The sequence below is a fragment of the Caretta caretta genome, chromosome 14, assembly GCF_965140235.1.
Source record: "Caretta caretta isolate rCarCar2 chromosome 14, rCarCar1.hap1, whole genome shotgun sequence".
Lineage (NCBI taxonomy): Eukaryota > Metazoa > Chordata > Testudines > Cheloniidae > Caretta > Caretta caretta.
In genome coordinates this window covers 4814326-4828342 of record NC_134219.1, presented here as the reverse complement: position 1 = coordinate 4828342, position 14017 = coordinate 4814326, and the positions used below count along the sequence as shown (strand labels likewise).

The following is a 14017-nucleotide window of genomic DNA, read 5'->3' as shown; positions in this document are numbered from 1 at the left end:
CAAAATAGCCATTGAGGATGGGCCCAATCCAAAAACTCAGCTTGAATATACCAGGGGCAAAGTTCTGTGCTGCACTTTTAAGTGGCACAGCACAGAACTCATAACCCAGGGAGCTCAGGAAGTTATGGTCGTTCCAAGCTCATTTTGTACCCTGCAGAACCTGGGCTGCTCTGAGGACCAAAGAGAGCCCCAACACAACTTAGACAGCTCTGGGCACCTACCTAAGTTAACAGCAGCCTTGCTGTGGGCATCGGTGCTGCCCAGAATATACTTAGTGTCCCACCCCCAACGTGCCCCCCTGTCACTGGCACACCCACTTTTCCAAGGTTTGTGAGGAGATCTTTGCAAACGGGGCTTTTGCTCCCTTTTATAGCATTTTACCCTTTCACCTGGCATAAAGGGACTGGAGTGGGGGTGAGGATCTGAACCCTGGGCTTTGGAAATGGTCAACTCCAGCTAGAACCTTGTGGAAGGAGGGAGTCTTTTCATTGCTTTCAGTGGGCACGGGAATCTTACAACTTAAATCAGTTTCCTTAGGAACCTACCTCATGTAACCAGCAGACGCTCAGAAGGATCCCCCGGCAGCAAATTTTCAGAGGTAATCATATGTAATCGTTTTTAATTTCTGACCACAGAACATAAGAATGGCCCTACTGGGTCAGACCAAAGGTCCATCTAGCCCAGTACCCTGTCTTCCAACAGTGGCCAGTGCCAGGTGCCCAGAGGGATGCTTTGGTTTGTTGTTTCCAAACATTGAAATGGAAAAAGCTGGCAGGGTTCAAACTCCAGGTAGAGAAATGGCAGAAAAAATATCACTGGAGCCTCTTTTTTTCATCTCCTTTAACCCTAACCATTTACTAGGACCATGTGTGAGGCAACAGGAAATGTAATATACAGGGAATATTATATTATGAATATTATGTCTAGGTTAAGATGAATCAGATTCCAGAGACATGCAATAATCCCCTTCTCCCAGTGCAGGTGCTGGAGGGGAGAGGTGTGTTTACTTTTAACAAGTAGACTGATGCAAGGAGAAGCATTGCTTACTGAGAAACAAGCCCCAGGGAAAGCCACATTGACTTGCAACCCAGGACGGAAGGTGTGAATCTGGCGAGTTAATTTAACCCGCCAAGTTGGTAATATTTTATGTTAATTGCTGTATGTTAAACCAATAAGCAATTGGGTCAGCAATGCAGCCAGCATGTGGGAAATGACAGACAGTGGGGATCCTGCAATCAGAATGGATTTGGGCAAAACCCCCCATTGTAATAGGAAAGAAAAATTCCCAGCACGAGAGGAATTACTGTGTAAAATTCTATGGCCTGTGTCCCACAGTAGGTCAGACTAGATAATCCCAGTGGTCCTGTCTACACTTAAAATCTGTATACCCAGATCCAGAACACAGGCGGCTCCTTGTCTTCCAGGAATCCAGAGGAACCTGGTCCCAAACCAGGTCTTGCCAGCTTGCACAGAGGAGAGAGTAATGAAGTGCTGCATTTTGACAGGCCTCCCAAGAAGAAACTGCTCATGCCACCAGAAATAAGCCGTGTGGTATCCTGAGTTCTCTCTGGCTAATGGCAGACACCTGGGACCTGGAAGGAAGGAGCTGGAGCAGGAAGAGAAAGGCGGAAAGGGACTGAGATTAAAGAAGGTTGGAAAGAAGAAGTCATATTTCACTTTCCTGTCGTTTCTTAACCTGCCTATACATGATCCTGTATGTTCAATATGTGCTTCTGATTCCAGCTCTCCATGCGCCCTACCCCAAAAAAATCCCTGCACCCTGGAATCTAGCTCTCTCCATTTGTGTTGGTAAGAAAGAGAGAGAGGAAAGAAAATAAAGGGTGGGGGGAAGCAGGCCCGGAATCTTTTTAGGGGCCTTGATTGTCTTTAATGATCTTTCTAAATTTCACATACTAGCCGATAACATGTGGGTCTCATTTATATCCCATTCACCTCTGACCTGGATGACTGATAAACATGCTTCCAAATGCAATACTGCTCTGTGACTGCTCTTGATTTTAAAAACACTTTGAATATAATGAATGCAAGATCCAGAATAGCTCCAAACAGGCCATCTGCCACTGGGTGATTTCAATTTCAGGCAGCATGTTCCACCTTTTTAAAAGTGCCTCTCTCCTTTCTTGAATTGTACGGATCAGTTCCTCAGCTGGCATTTTAGTGATGACAGTGCAAGAGGTTGGCATGGTTTTATTATCTCCACCACTGCAGCTGGTTAAAATTTTTTCAACAAAAAAAGCTTTTTTCCCCCTCTCTTTTTTGACAAAAAACAGGATTCCATCAAAAATGACATTTTTCACGGAAGCAGTGTTTTTTTATCAAATAACAAACCCAAACCTATTTCCATTTCTAAAATCCAAATTTTTTATAGGAAAAAAAATTGTTGAGTGTGAAAACTTTTTTTGTTTTGGTCGAAACTTTTAACGGGGGAGGGGGGGGAAGTCCCGTCCTGCTCTAACACCACAACAGGGCCTCCCAGAGGGGGAGGCAAGTGGGGCAATTTGCCCCAGGCCCCCGGGCCCTGCAGAATACTATAGTATTGCAACTTTTTTTTATGGAAGGGGCCCCCGAAATTGCTTTGCCCCAGGCCCCCTGAATCCTCTGGGCGGCACTGCACCACAGCGGTAATGCAAGCTTCCTCCATGTCACCCCACCGCTACGCTCAGCCCTGTATGGGCTCCAGACATCAGAGGGGAATTCAGTTTGCATGTTCTAGTCCTTGGCCTCCTCACTGAGATGATAGTGGTGGTAGCTTTGCGACAAGCTTTAGTCTATCCAGGATTTGGGTTGAGACACCAGCTCATGTCAAACTGAAGTCACCACGAGATGGTAACAGCTTCTGTTTACAACTGTCTGGGGTTAGATCTACACTGACAATTTAAACAAGTAGGCTTGGTATCCCATTCTTAGACCCCTCAGCTATCCTGTTTACTTCTGCCTCCATAGTTTATGGCTCTGTTGGAGTTCCCATTCAAAATCCCCTACTTGCCAGGCTTTCTAAAGCACATCTTCAGTTCTGTTCCATTGTGCATTGGGGCCACACCACTAGAGAAGCTGCAAGGAAACAGACCGTTATATGGGATCCAGAACCACACCGATGCAGTCCCTTCAGTGCTATAGGATTTTCCATCTGTGAATGGGTAACGAATTCTTGAGGAGGGCTGTGTTAGTACAAATTGGACATTGTCAAGGTAAATTATATTTGGAACATCTCAGCCTAGCTAATGTCTGGCTTAAAGATTTGCTGATGGCTCATGAAAGATTTTTGAAAACTTACAATGCCGGGATGTTTCTGCTGAGAGCAGAAATGTTCTGTATTTCTCCTCTTCTGTGGATCCCACCTGACATGGCAGGCTCTCGACCATGACCTAGAGCCAGTTGGAGTACAGGACCCTCAGCACCGCGGGAAGCAGTTGTACCTTTGCAAGACTGGGGTGGTGACATCAAGAGGCCTGAGGTCTGACAGCAAAAATATGCAAGTATTTACGCATCTACATTTGTGCACAAATAGAGTGTGCCTTGATGGAGCAAATGTCCTAGACTAAATTCTCCTTTCACATCCACCAGCATGAGAGCACAGCACTTCACTGATCGTGGCAGAGTTATTCTGGATTTGTGATAGAGAGCAGGTCTCTGAGCCAGATTTGTCACTGCTGTGTGACCCTGTTGCACCAGTTAGGCTGGCACAAAAAAACCCCTAGAACAGAGGACCCTGCATCAGGCCAGCTCTGCTAACTGCTGCACTGCAGGCAGGAAACGCCCTTGCTGCAGGGGGCATGCCAGGAAGGGATAGACTGAATAAGGGAGAAGGGACCATGGTGGGGCTGGAGGGGGTGTGACCTGGGTTTTTCTACACCCTGGCAGTTCTTTGCCCCTACAATGGTCCATCTAGGTCATTGCATCAGGGAGCAAGTAAGGGACAAATCTCAGGGTTTCCCTTACCAGTACCAGGGACCAAACAGGCATCCCCTGAACAGGTGAGATGCAAGCTGCCAATTTCAGTCCTTGCACCCCGTGTGATGAATCTTCCCCTCTGTCTTCACACAAACGTCCTTTGTAATTAAAACAAACTAAAGAAAAGAAAAGAAAGCACCTGCTCTCTGAGCAGAAGACTTAGCTCTTGTCTAGTCATTTTCATCCATCGATCTCAAAGCACTTTACAAAGGCATTCAGTATCATCATCTCCATTTTACAGCTGGGGAAAACAAGGCAATGAAAGGCGAAATGATTTGCCCAAGGTCACTCGGCAGCAGTGGCAGAAATAGAATCCAAGTCATCTGAGTCCCTGTCAGTTGCCCCATCGACTAGACTTTTTCGTTTGTTTCTTTTCTGTGAGATGTCAGCAGCTTGTCATTCAAAAATAAAAAAAATATATCAGGTCAATTCAATCCAGAGTTCAGGGCCTGACTTTGGCCTTAGATCACTTAATGGCGACATGAATTCCATTTTTTTTCTCTTTTCAGTTGGGCTGCTGTGTCAGTCTAAATTTTCAGCCTTAATTCTGAATTTCCTTCTGTGGGATTTACGTCAGGCCCTTACCATTATTTAGTTTTCTGTGGTTGAATACATTTTGCTGCTCTCCAAAATGTGAGCTCATAGCAAAATGGACTGCATTTCAGTCCAGCTCTGCAGCTGAGGCTTGGAGGGAGCAGGAAGAGTTAAAGGGAAACCCACAAGGCAAACCACTTTGCCATTTGTTTTTCAATAAGCTAAATAATGATGGAGGACAGTGTCATGGACAGACCCTGCCAGGGCACGGAGAACTGTTTTGCTGATGGAACCTTTGGATTGAGTTTTCTGTTTAATTCTCCCAGACCTGCCCAGTATCGCCTGGGGGTGAAAATATCATGAACCAGCCTTCGGTGGCTTCTTCCCAGCATGTCTAGAACTGGGACATCTCCAGCTCGGATGGACGCACCAAGGCTCTTCACCAGTCAGTACTCCCAGTGCTGCTCACCACTGACCTTCTCCACAATGTTCACTCGCCTTTCCCTCCTTTCCAACTGTTCCCTTCCATTCCCCCTAACCATCTCCACTCTCCCCTTCCTTCCACACCAACCTTCACCCTCCCCGACACTCACCTTTCCCTCTCTGTTGTGGTCCCCATCCATCATAGCATCCTTCTCATTCTCATCTCCACACTCTGCTCCCTTTCATGCGCCTCATTGTAACCAGTCTGCAAAAAATTCTCAGCCTTCTCTCTCCTCTGGGCCATTCCAACATTCTGTCCCTCTCTGTCTCTCAAGGTCATTCTCCTTTAACTCTGAGTGAGTTTTCACAGCAAAATGCAGCTGAGGCTGACAAATTTCATCTCACTTTGACCCTTTGACCATAAATTGGCCCAGCTCCACTTGTGACTTTGCCTGAGTTTGCCTTAAACTTTGAAACCCCACTGGGTTTTGCTTGAAATTCCCCCTAAGTTGAAGGCTTACAAATCTCAGCAAACCTTTCCCTGAACCAGGGTTGAGTTTTGAACTGATGAAGGAACCTGAAGGTTGATGAGTTTCACCAGATTCCATGTTTTGTTAAGAAACAGTCAACATAGTTTATCCTAGGAACTGCTAAAGTCAACTCTGATCCCCAGACACCGTATAAAAAAACCTCATGTCCCTTACCTCAGATTGTGGCATCCCCAACTCTAGCAAACTGGGGCAGGTTTGAGAGAAAACCAAACTTGGATGATTATCCAAGTACCAAAAAAAATACCATATATTGTGCTGATGGATTCAGAGTTGGACACAGCTTGCATTTTGCCCTATATCATGAGAACCCCATTTTCCATTAATGAACCCTCGTTAGCTTGCCTTACTTCTGACGCAATCTCCCCTTGAATGGGTGCCTATGTTCTACCTGGAGGGGCAGCCCTTGCTAAATGTCGTGGTTTGGAATGAGCCGACACCAGGCTGGACAAGCTTCGCCAAGTCAGTTAGGGACTGGGGGCTCACTCTTTGAAGCTGCCATTGATAAGAGGATAAAAAGATAATTATTTGTCCAAATTTGAGTGAAACAAAAGAAAAAAAGGTAATTTCCACTGCAGCTTCCTGTTCCATCCCAGGAAGAGATTCCATTGACTCTGGAAATTCTTGTGGTTTTTCCTTATCTGTTCCCACCTCACTGTGTTTCACTCCATTCCCTCCCTTTCCCGATGGTCCTGTTTCCGGATTTAACAAGCCATAGATTATACACTAAGTAGGAATGCAGTGGTGTGGCAGCTGGGCCAAGTAATCGTCTAGCAGTGCAGCCTCCCGCACGCAACCTGTGAAATTGTTGCAGGCAAACGAGCTGTACAGTAATGGTCATGAGTGGCTGAGTTACCTCAGATATCAAAGTAATGTAGGACTCTTGGCATGGCATAGATACATGCCTTGCTGTGGCTGGACAACACACAGGTATAATTTGTACCATCAAAATGGCTGAGAAGTTAAACGCTGGTTGGTAACAGACTGTGAAACCCACAGGTGAGTCCACTTCATGATTTTCTGAACAAAAAGAGCTCTCTCAGCCAGGCATGTAGCTGTTTCAATCGCTTCACGCTGACTCAACAGATTTTCTAGGCTTCAGAGTGACACATGGCCAGGTACCAATCCTGGACTCCTATGACATAGAGATTTAAGTGAAAGTGATACCCATAGGCAGAGGGCCAGCACAAAGGTTATGCTCCACTAAATTCCTAATGTTGTTAGTCATTTTACAGTTGGAGAAACTGAAGCCCAATGCTACTGACAAAGAATAGAGCTGTTCCTGGCTTATAGTCCTATGAACTAGAGGTCACCAAATGAAATTAATAGGCAGCAGGTTTAAAACCAACAAAAGGCAATATTTCTTCACACAGCCCACGGTCAACCTGTGGAACTCCTTGCCAGAGGATGTTGTGAAGGCCCAGACTATAACAGGGTTCAAAAAAGAACTAGGTAAGTTCATGGAGGATAGGTCCATCGGTGGCCTCTGTTTGCCAGAAGATGGGAATGGGCAACAGGAGATGGATCACTTGATGATTACCTGTTCTGTTCATTCCCTCTGACCCACCTGGCACTGGCCACTGTCGGAAGACAGGATACTGGGCTAGATGGACCTTTGGTCTGACCCAGTATGGCTGTTCTTATGTTCAGGCTACTAGAATACATGTTCCTTTATACAGGAATATTTCTCTTTAGCTAAAGCAAAGGTGGCTTTTGCAGGGTTTCGAGGCCTGGGCTTTATCCCTATTACCAATATATACTCATTAGGGAGATAAACAGCCACCCTTACAACCAATAGTATTGTCCAACAAAAAGAAGGATGGGTATTACTCATGCTGCCTGTAAATAATGGCCAACCGTGCAGGCTCAGACACGAAGACACATTTTGCCATAGGCAGTGGGAGGCTAGGACTAGAGGCAGGAGCATCAGGGAGGAGAGAACTGGACACAGGAAAAATGGTGTGTTTTGTCCTCTTTTTGTGTCCTGTCTTTCATACAGATTGTGAACTTTCTTGAGGAAAGGCCTTTGTTCTAGGAGTGCACAGGGTCTTGCACAATGGAGCTTTGATCCTTCATCTGGGAACTGAGGTGCTTGTGACATTTAAATAATAACTAAGGATAAGAAATGGAGAAGGAGACAGAAGAAACGATCGAGCAAAAACAGGAGTCAAAGAGTCACATCGAGAGCAAGAATAAGGAAAAAGTGGAGGAAAAAATAAAATCTGTCCAGAGAAGAAGAACCGACTGAAACAAAGAAAAGTGGGAGGAAAGAAAAAACCCAAGTAGGAATGGGAGAGCATGGCAGCAAGGAGAGAACTGGGGAAAAGCTCGAGAAAGATAGAAATGAAACATGAGGGAAACAAAGACACTGCGCACAGAAAAGAGATGGTGAATGGCTAGAAGGGAGTTAATGAGAGCCAGAAACACAACAGGTTGGAGAAATGTTGATTTTATTTAGTATTAATTGCAGGAAAGAGCCTATAAACTGTGGTAAAAAAACTATTATGTGCCCCATGCAATGCCAGCTTCATGCCAGCCACCCCTTCGAAGCAGGTGTATTATTCCTAGTTCCCGAGGTATAAATAAATATTTGATTTTCCATGTCTTTTTATGATGCCATTTCATTATTTTTTACTGCTATATAGTTAAAGGTTCTGATTCCTCCAGAACAAATCTGGAGATTAGCCCGGGTGCATGTAAATTAGGATGTAGGGAAGTGATGGAGGAGTTCTGCACCTGATCTCTGTCCCCTCCAAAACATACCTAATGATCATAATAATAATTCCTAGCTCTTATCTAGTGCTTTTTGTCAGTAATTCTCAACGCACTTCACAAAGAATGTCAGCACCATTATCCCTATTTTACAATGGGGAAAGTGAGGCACAGGGAGGTGAAATTACTTGCCAAGATCTCCTGAGTACCAGTCAGTGCTCTAGCCACTAGGAAATACTGCTTCATTTCCACATACACAGAGTCATCTCTGTATCCCACTCACTGACTCATGCCTGCAGCAATTCTGAAAACTTTCAGGTGACTATACTATAGTAAAAACTATGTGTCTATTTCTCTCTGTCTTTCACTCTTGCTCCTGACTCCTCTAGCCAAAATTCAGATTAGGGAAAAAAAGGGTGTCTGTACTTTACTCAAGCTCCACCCAATAAATTTCTGCTAAAATGATTGGCGGTGAATTAACTGGCACTGCCGTTTTTAGGCTTCAGAGTTAGCATTGTCAGTTAAACTGAATGGGGCAGTTTCTTGGGCATTGTTTATGTCTGTATCTGCAGGCTTGATTTAATCAAGTCACATTCAGAAGACTTTCTTCACAACCATAAGGGCTGGACACCTTATAACCATAAGGGCTGGACACCTTTTCTGAATCTGAAAGTCTGTAGAGTCAGATGGGATTACCAAAAAGGTGCCAGGAAGATGTGATCATCTAGAATTGGCTCACTCCAATTCCTGACCTGGGATGATGGGCTGTGCAAAATGAACACAAATTTTAAACTTGTGGCCAATTCACATCAAGGTTCACTGAGGGCCACAAACCTTTTGGTGGATCTAACCTCACTTTGGATCAAAGCACAGTTCGATGTATGATTTTAGGTGGAAAACTATGAAACAGTGATTTCAGTGCAAAAGCAAGTGAAATTTTGCTGTTTCAACTAAGAATCAGTACAGGTTAGGGGGCTTCCAAAATAAACCATTGATGGAATTAAACAAGACAGAAGTTTTCATGATGTATAAACAGGGGAATCTTAAGTAGAAATAGGAGGTTGTGTTAAATCTGCGTTTGGCACTGGTGTGACTGCCAGTGGAATTCTGTGTCTAGTTCTGGTGTCCACAGTTCAAGAAGGATGTTGATAAACTGGGGAGGGTTCAGAGAAAAGCCATGAGAATAATTAATGATTGGAAAACATGCCTGATAGTGATAGACTCAAGAGCTAATCTGTTTAGCTTAATTAGAAGGTTAAGGGGGTGACTTGATTACAGTCTATAAAGTACCTATATGGGGAACAGAAAATATGAAAACAGAGAACCTAAGCAGACAAAGATATAATATGATCCAATGGCCAGAAGTTGAAGCTAGACAAATTCAGACTAGAAATAAAGTGTAAATGTTAAACAGTGAGGGTAATAACCACTGGAACAACTTACAAGATTTGTGGTGAATTCTCTTGATCACTGGACATTTTTTAATCAAGATTGGAAATTTTTCTAAAAGATCTGCACTAGTTCACACAGGATTAATTCAGGGATGTTCTATGGTCTGTGTTATTCAGAAGGCCAGACTAGATGATCAATGCTTGTTCATCAAGTGCCGGGCAGAGCTAGCCCACCCACAGGGATCTTCAACTCAATCCAGTGTCCAACCAAAGACACCGAGAGGAAAGTGATTTATGGTTTTCGATCAAACAGCCACAAAAATGAACAATCACTGCAGTGAGCAACAGATTTTGTTTAAACCAGAAAGCCAAGCATCAGCTTAGGAACTAGCATTTAACTAGTTTCGCCATTTTTAATGGCTCTGAGGCCAGCCTACTCCCCAGAATGTCGAAACCCGGAGTAGCACTGGGGAACTTTCAGTACATACGCATTGGCTGTATAATGTGTATGGCGCTTCCAAAATACCAACATAAACTGCAATACACCCACCCTTAGTCTGCAGTGTCTCTTAACCAAGAGATTGGGACTGCGGGGGGGGAGGGGGGGAGGGGGGAATTATGGATGGGGGGAGGGGATTCCTGCAGTGTTCACAGAGTAAAAGTCAACTATGTAAAACTGTTAGACTCCCTGAGCTTGCAGGATGTCTAAAGTTTATAGTCAGTGTTGATGTGGGCTCGCACTTGTAACATCTGTATCCAGTCGCGGAGCCAAGTCGTTCTTTTTTCCACTGCTTGGTCTCCCCTCCGTGTGCATGTAAATCTCCAAAGGGAAACACTACATCATAATTTTTGACCAAAAAGGTAATCCTGGGCAGTCTGTTATAACAACACCTGCAACACACAGAGTCTTTTCCAGCCAGGACTACTGTTAATACGGTACAGGGCTTCCACTGCCCCCTTAGGGAATCCACAGACCAATGTGAGCTAATAAGCAACAGGGCAGACCCGTTTCGATCAGCCAGCAGGTTTGTGTCACAAGACACGGAAAAGCGGGTAACGTGACCAGTGACATCTGTCGTGGGGAAGCCAATTGGCAACTGCTGAGATTGTAAATTGATTTGAGGCTGTGCTTCACCTCGCATGAGCCCTTTGCACTGGGGTCAATTTCACCCTGATTTCAGTTCTCTTGAGATCCCCATTTACAATCTCAGCAGTTGTGGTACCTTTCCCAAACTGTAAACTCATCGTTAAAAAAAGATGAGTTTACAGTTTGGGAAAGGTACCACATTCTGGGTGAGTGTGGGGGGGGGGGGGGTGAGAAAACCTGGATTTGTGCTGGAAATGGCCCACCTTGATTTTCATACACATTGTAAGGAGAGTGGTCACTTTGGATAAGCTATTACCAGCAGGAGAGTGAGTTTGTGTGTATGGTTTTTGGAAAAAGGGGGGGAGAGGGGGAGAAAACCTGGATTGGTGCTGGAAATGGCCCACCTTGATTATCATACACATTGTAAGGAGAGTGAAAAGAAAAGGAGTACTTGTGCACCTTAGAGACTAACCAATTTATTTGAGCATAAGCTTTCGTGAGCTACAGCTCACTGCATCCGATGAAGTGAGCTGTAGCTCACGAAAGCTTATGCTCAAATAAATTGGTTAGTCTCTAAGGTGCCATAAGTCCTCCTTTTCTTTTTGCGAATACAGACTAACACGGCTGTTACTTTGAAACCTGTCATTGTAAGGAGAGTGATCACTTTAGATAAGCTATTACCAGCAGGAGAGTGGGGTGGGAGGAGGTATTGTTTCATGGTCTCTGTGTATATAATGTCTTCTGCAGTTTCCACAGTATGCATCCGATGAAGTGAGCTGTAGCTCACGAAAGCTTATGCTCAAATAAATTAGTTAGTCTCTAAGGTGCCACAAGTACTCCTTTTCTTTTTGCGAATACAGACTAACACGGCTGTTACTCTGAAACGGGTGAGTATGTCTTTGTTCCATATTAGTTGAATTTAGTGCAAGGTGAATAACTTTTCTCTGAAAGCAGCCATTGTGAAAGCTTTTCCCCCCTTCTTTTATTAAAATTTTCCTTTTATTGCCAATACACTTTACTCTGCATACCCTACTCCTGGGCATGCACGACCCTACCAACATGCCTTACTCCTGACCTGCAGCACCTCTTTCTTTGCCAACCAAGAGATCACATACAGTTCTTCTAATACTCCTCATTATTAACCTTCTGAACCCCCTGCACTTCCAGCCCTTGGCCCACACATGGAGGGCCAGGAATGAGGTACATTGCCTTACTCATCTCCATCCCACCATCCCATGACAGAAGCTGCAGGGTTGCAACCACCAGTTATGTCCTAAGAGAAATGTGACCCCCCAGGTCTCTCGAGGTCTAATGCATTTACTCTGGCTGAGCTAGCTTTTTCATGACTTGGATAGCATCAGTAGCATATTTCTGAGCTCTCTCTCTCGCTCACTCTTTCTCTCTGTCAAGGTCAAAGAGGTTCCTTCATGTTTTCTGAAGCAGCCTGGAGAAGGTGAGTTTGCTCAAAGGGTTTACGCAGGACCTGCAAGCCCTGGAGATGTAATCGGGGCACTAGAAACACAGCTTTATTAAAGAGAGAGAGAGCACAGGTATTAGCCATCTGTGTGCCATGGAATATTTCTGCCGTACTTGGGGCTGTGGTTTATTTTACTAGTGGTGACTAGTTCAAGCAACATTTAGTCAATAAATATGAGCTATGAGGTCACTCCACAGTTTAGCTGTTACCCTGTCTACACATTTCACAGCTGGGTAGTAACCTTTTAACTAGCGTCTACCTCGGTGGGGAGTCTACATAAAATAAGAGCCAGGATCCATTGGTCTTGGTGGGGGATCAAGAAATAGAAATGCACGCAGGGTTTCTGAACAGGGAACAAAAATAATAGGTGGGGGCTCTCTCTTCATTCTGTTACGTCAATGTGACTCCCAGTGGAGTTACTGGACCCTGGAAGCTCTCTAAGCGATGACGCCCTTCCTGCTTTTGAACATGGAAGCAAGGAGAGCACACTACTTTGAGGGCACTGTGGTGTCCAGCTTCTGCCGTCCATTTGGAAACATGAGCCAGGACACAAATAATTCCCTTCAGTTTCCATCTGCATGGAACAGTCCTATATGATTGAATACAAAATGGTAGCCTTCCATTGGGTTATTTTTAAAAATGTATAAAATGGATCTCATCGTCTAGCAGATTCTATAGGGCCCTATTACATTTCTCTAGAACCCTGCTGACTTCATCCAGTTCTACAGGATCCATCCATGAGGCCAGAGTTTTGATTCAGTGTATTATGTAGATTCCCAAATCCTCTCATACCACGAGACCTGAGACCCAGCTGGAGAAGCGATGGTCTTGCCCCTCTTTGTAGTCTCTCTCCCCCAGCTAGTTAAGGCCTTCAAACTGTCCAGCTCCCCAAGGATGAGTGGTGGGACGCAGGTCCTTGTTAAATGGCACTCTTTATTCTGCCACAGGGTGGTTGCTGCTGAGTGACATGAGGCTCTTCCCACTAAACTCTGTTAGCAATGGGTCAGGTGTATATCCAGAACCCCTGCAGTCATGGAGACTGAGACCACTTGTCAGAGCTAAACCTAGTTGTGATCATTGCAGCAAGCCCCGATCCCATGTTAGCTAAAATTGCATCTAGAAACAGTCTCAGATGGGTAGATTTCAGCTAATGCTAAGTGAGTTAGGCTCAAAAAAATTAAATCCATGAATGTCTGTGCTACAGGGTGAGCAGGGACAGGGACAGAAGAGAATGTTCTGCCAAGAAATTCCAAGAATGCCAAGAAATTCATAAGTGGAAGGATCTGGAAAGATGCCAAATTTGGAAAATACCAAAATGAGGGGAATAAAGAATGGAGCTAGGCTGAATTACACCAGTTATGGATCTGGCCCTGTAAACCAGAGGTTCAGGGGTGTAGCTTGGAAACAAAAATGCATGAGCAGGAGATGTGGACATGAACAAACACCTGTGGCTCAACAGAAGTTGGGGCTCCTGTCCATCATCCTTCTGTAGACTGAAATGAAACGAAAAGCAAAGCCAGGGCAAAGGAGAATTCCATCGGGGGAGGGCTCTGTTCCTCCACTGTGATGTGAGCAAGGTGACGGCAAGTCCCTTCCAAGCATTGCACAGAGTCTCCGAAGAGGCAAGCCAGAAAAGCAGCTTGCTTGGGCTGCTGGCAGGGCTAGAGGTGATGGCTCGGGTAAGCCTGTTGCTCCCGCCCTCTGGCACGCCGAGAATTCCAACCTGTTTCTCTCTCGCTGACGTCAGGACGGAGCATCAGCGCCGGACACATGGCACCAACTTCTGGAGACAGTTGCAGGCCCCACCCAGCTCAGCTGGAACCTCCTAAAACGGGACCTGTTCAGTAAGCTGCCTTTTATAGAACTATAAAAC

At 45.0% G+C, this 14017-nt stretch overlaps 1 protein-coding gene across 46 annotated transcripts in view; it reads right to left on the bottom strand.

The window, feature by feature from the left end:
• LOC125621727 (uncharacterized) overlaps positions 1-14017 on the bottom strand; it is a 357495-nt gene that overhangs the window by 148467 nt on the left and 195011 nt on the right. For 4 of the 46 annotated variants that reach the window (XR_012664866.1, XR_012664848.1, XR_007352560.2 and 1 more), the window contains 2 exons: positions 3296-3477; positions 826-1606 (listed from right to left, as the gene is read on the bottom strand). The exons of 37 other annotated variants lie outside the window; for them this stretch is intronic. Coding sequence is in view for 1 of the 9 variants with exons in the window: in XM_075119195.1 (XP_074975296.1) it covers positions 1389-1606; positions 3296-3477 (400 nt within the window). In the remaining 8 variants the exon portion in view is untranslated. Of the gene's footprint in view, positions 1-825; positions 1607-3295; positions 3478-3960; positions 4365-14017 lie in introns of those variants that run through there. 5 more of the 46 variants (XR_012664844.1, XR_012664846.1, XR_007352561.2 and 2 more) reach the window with 4 other exon arrangements.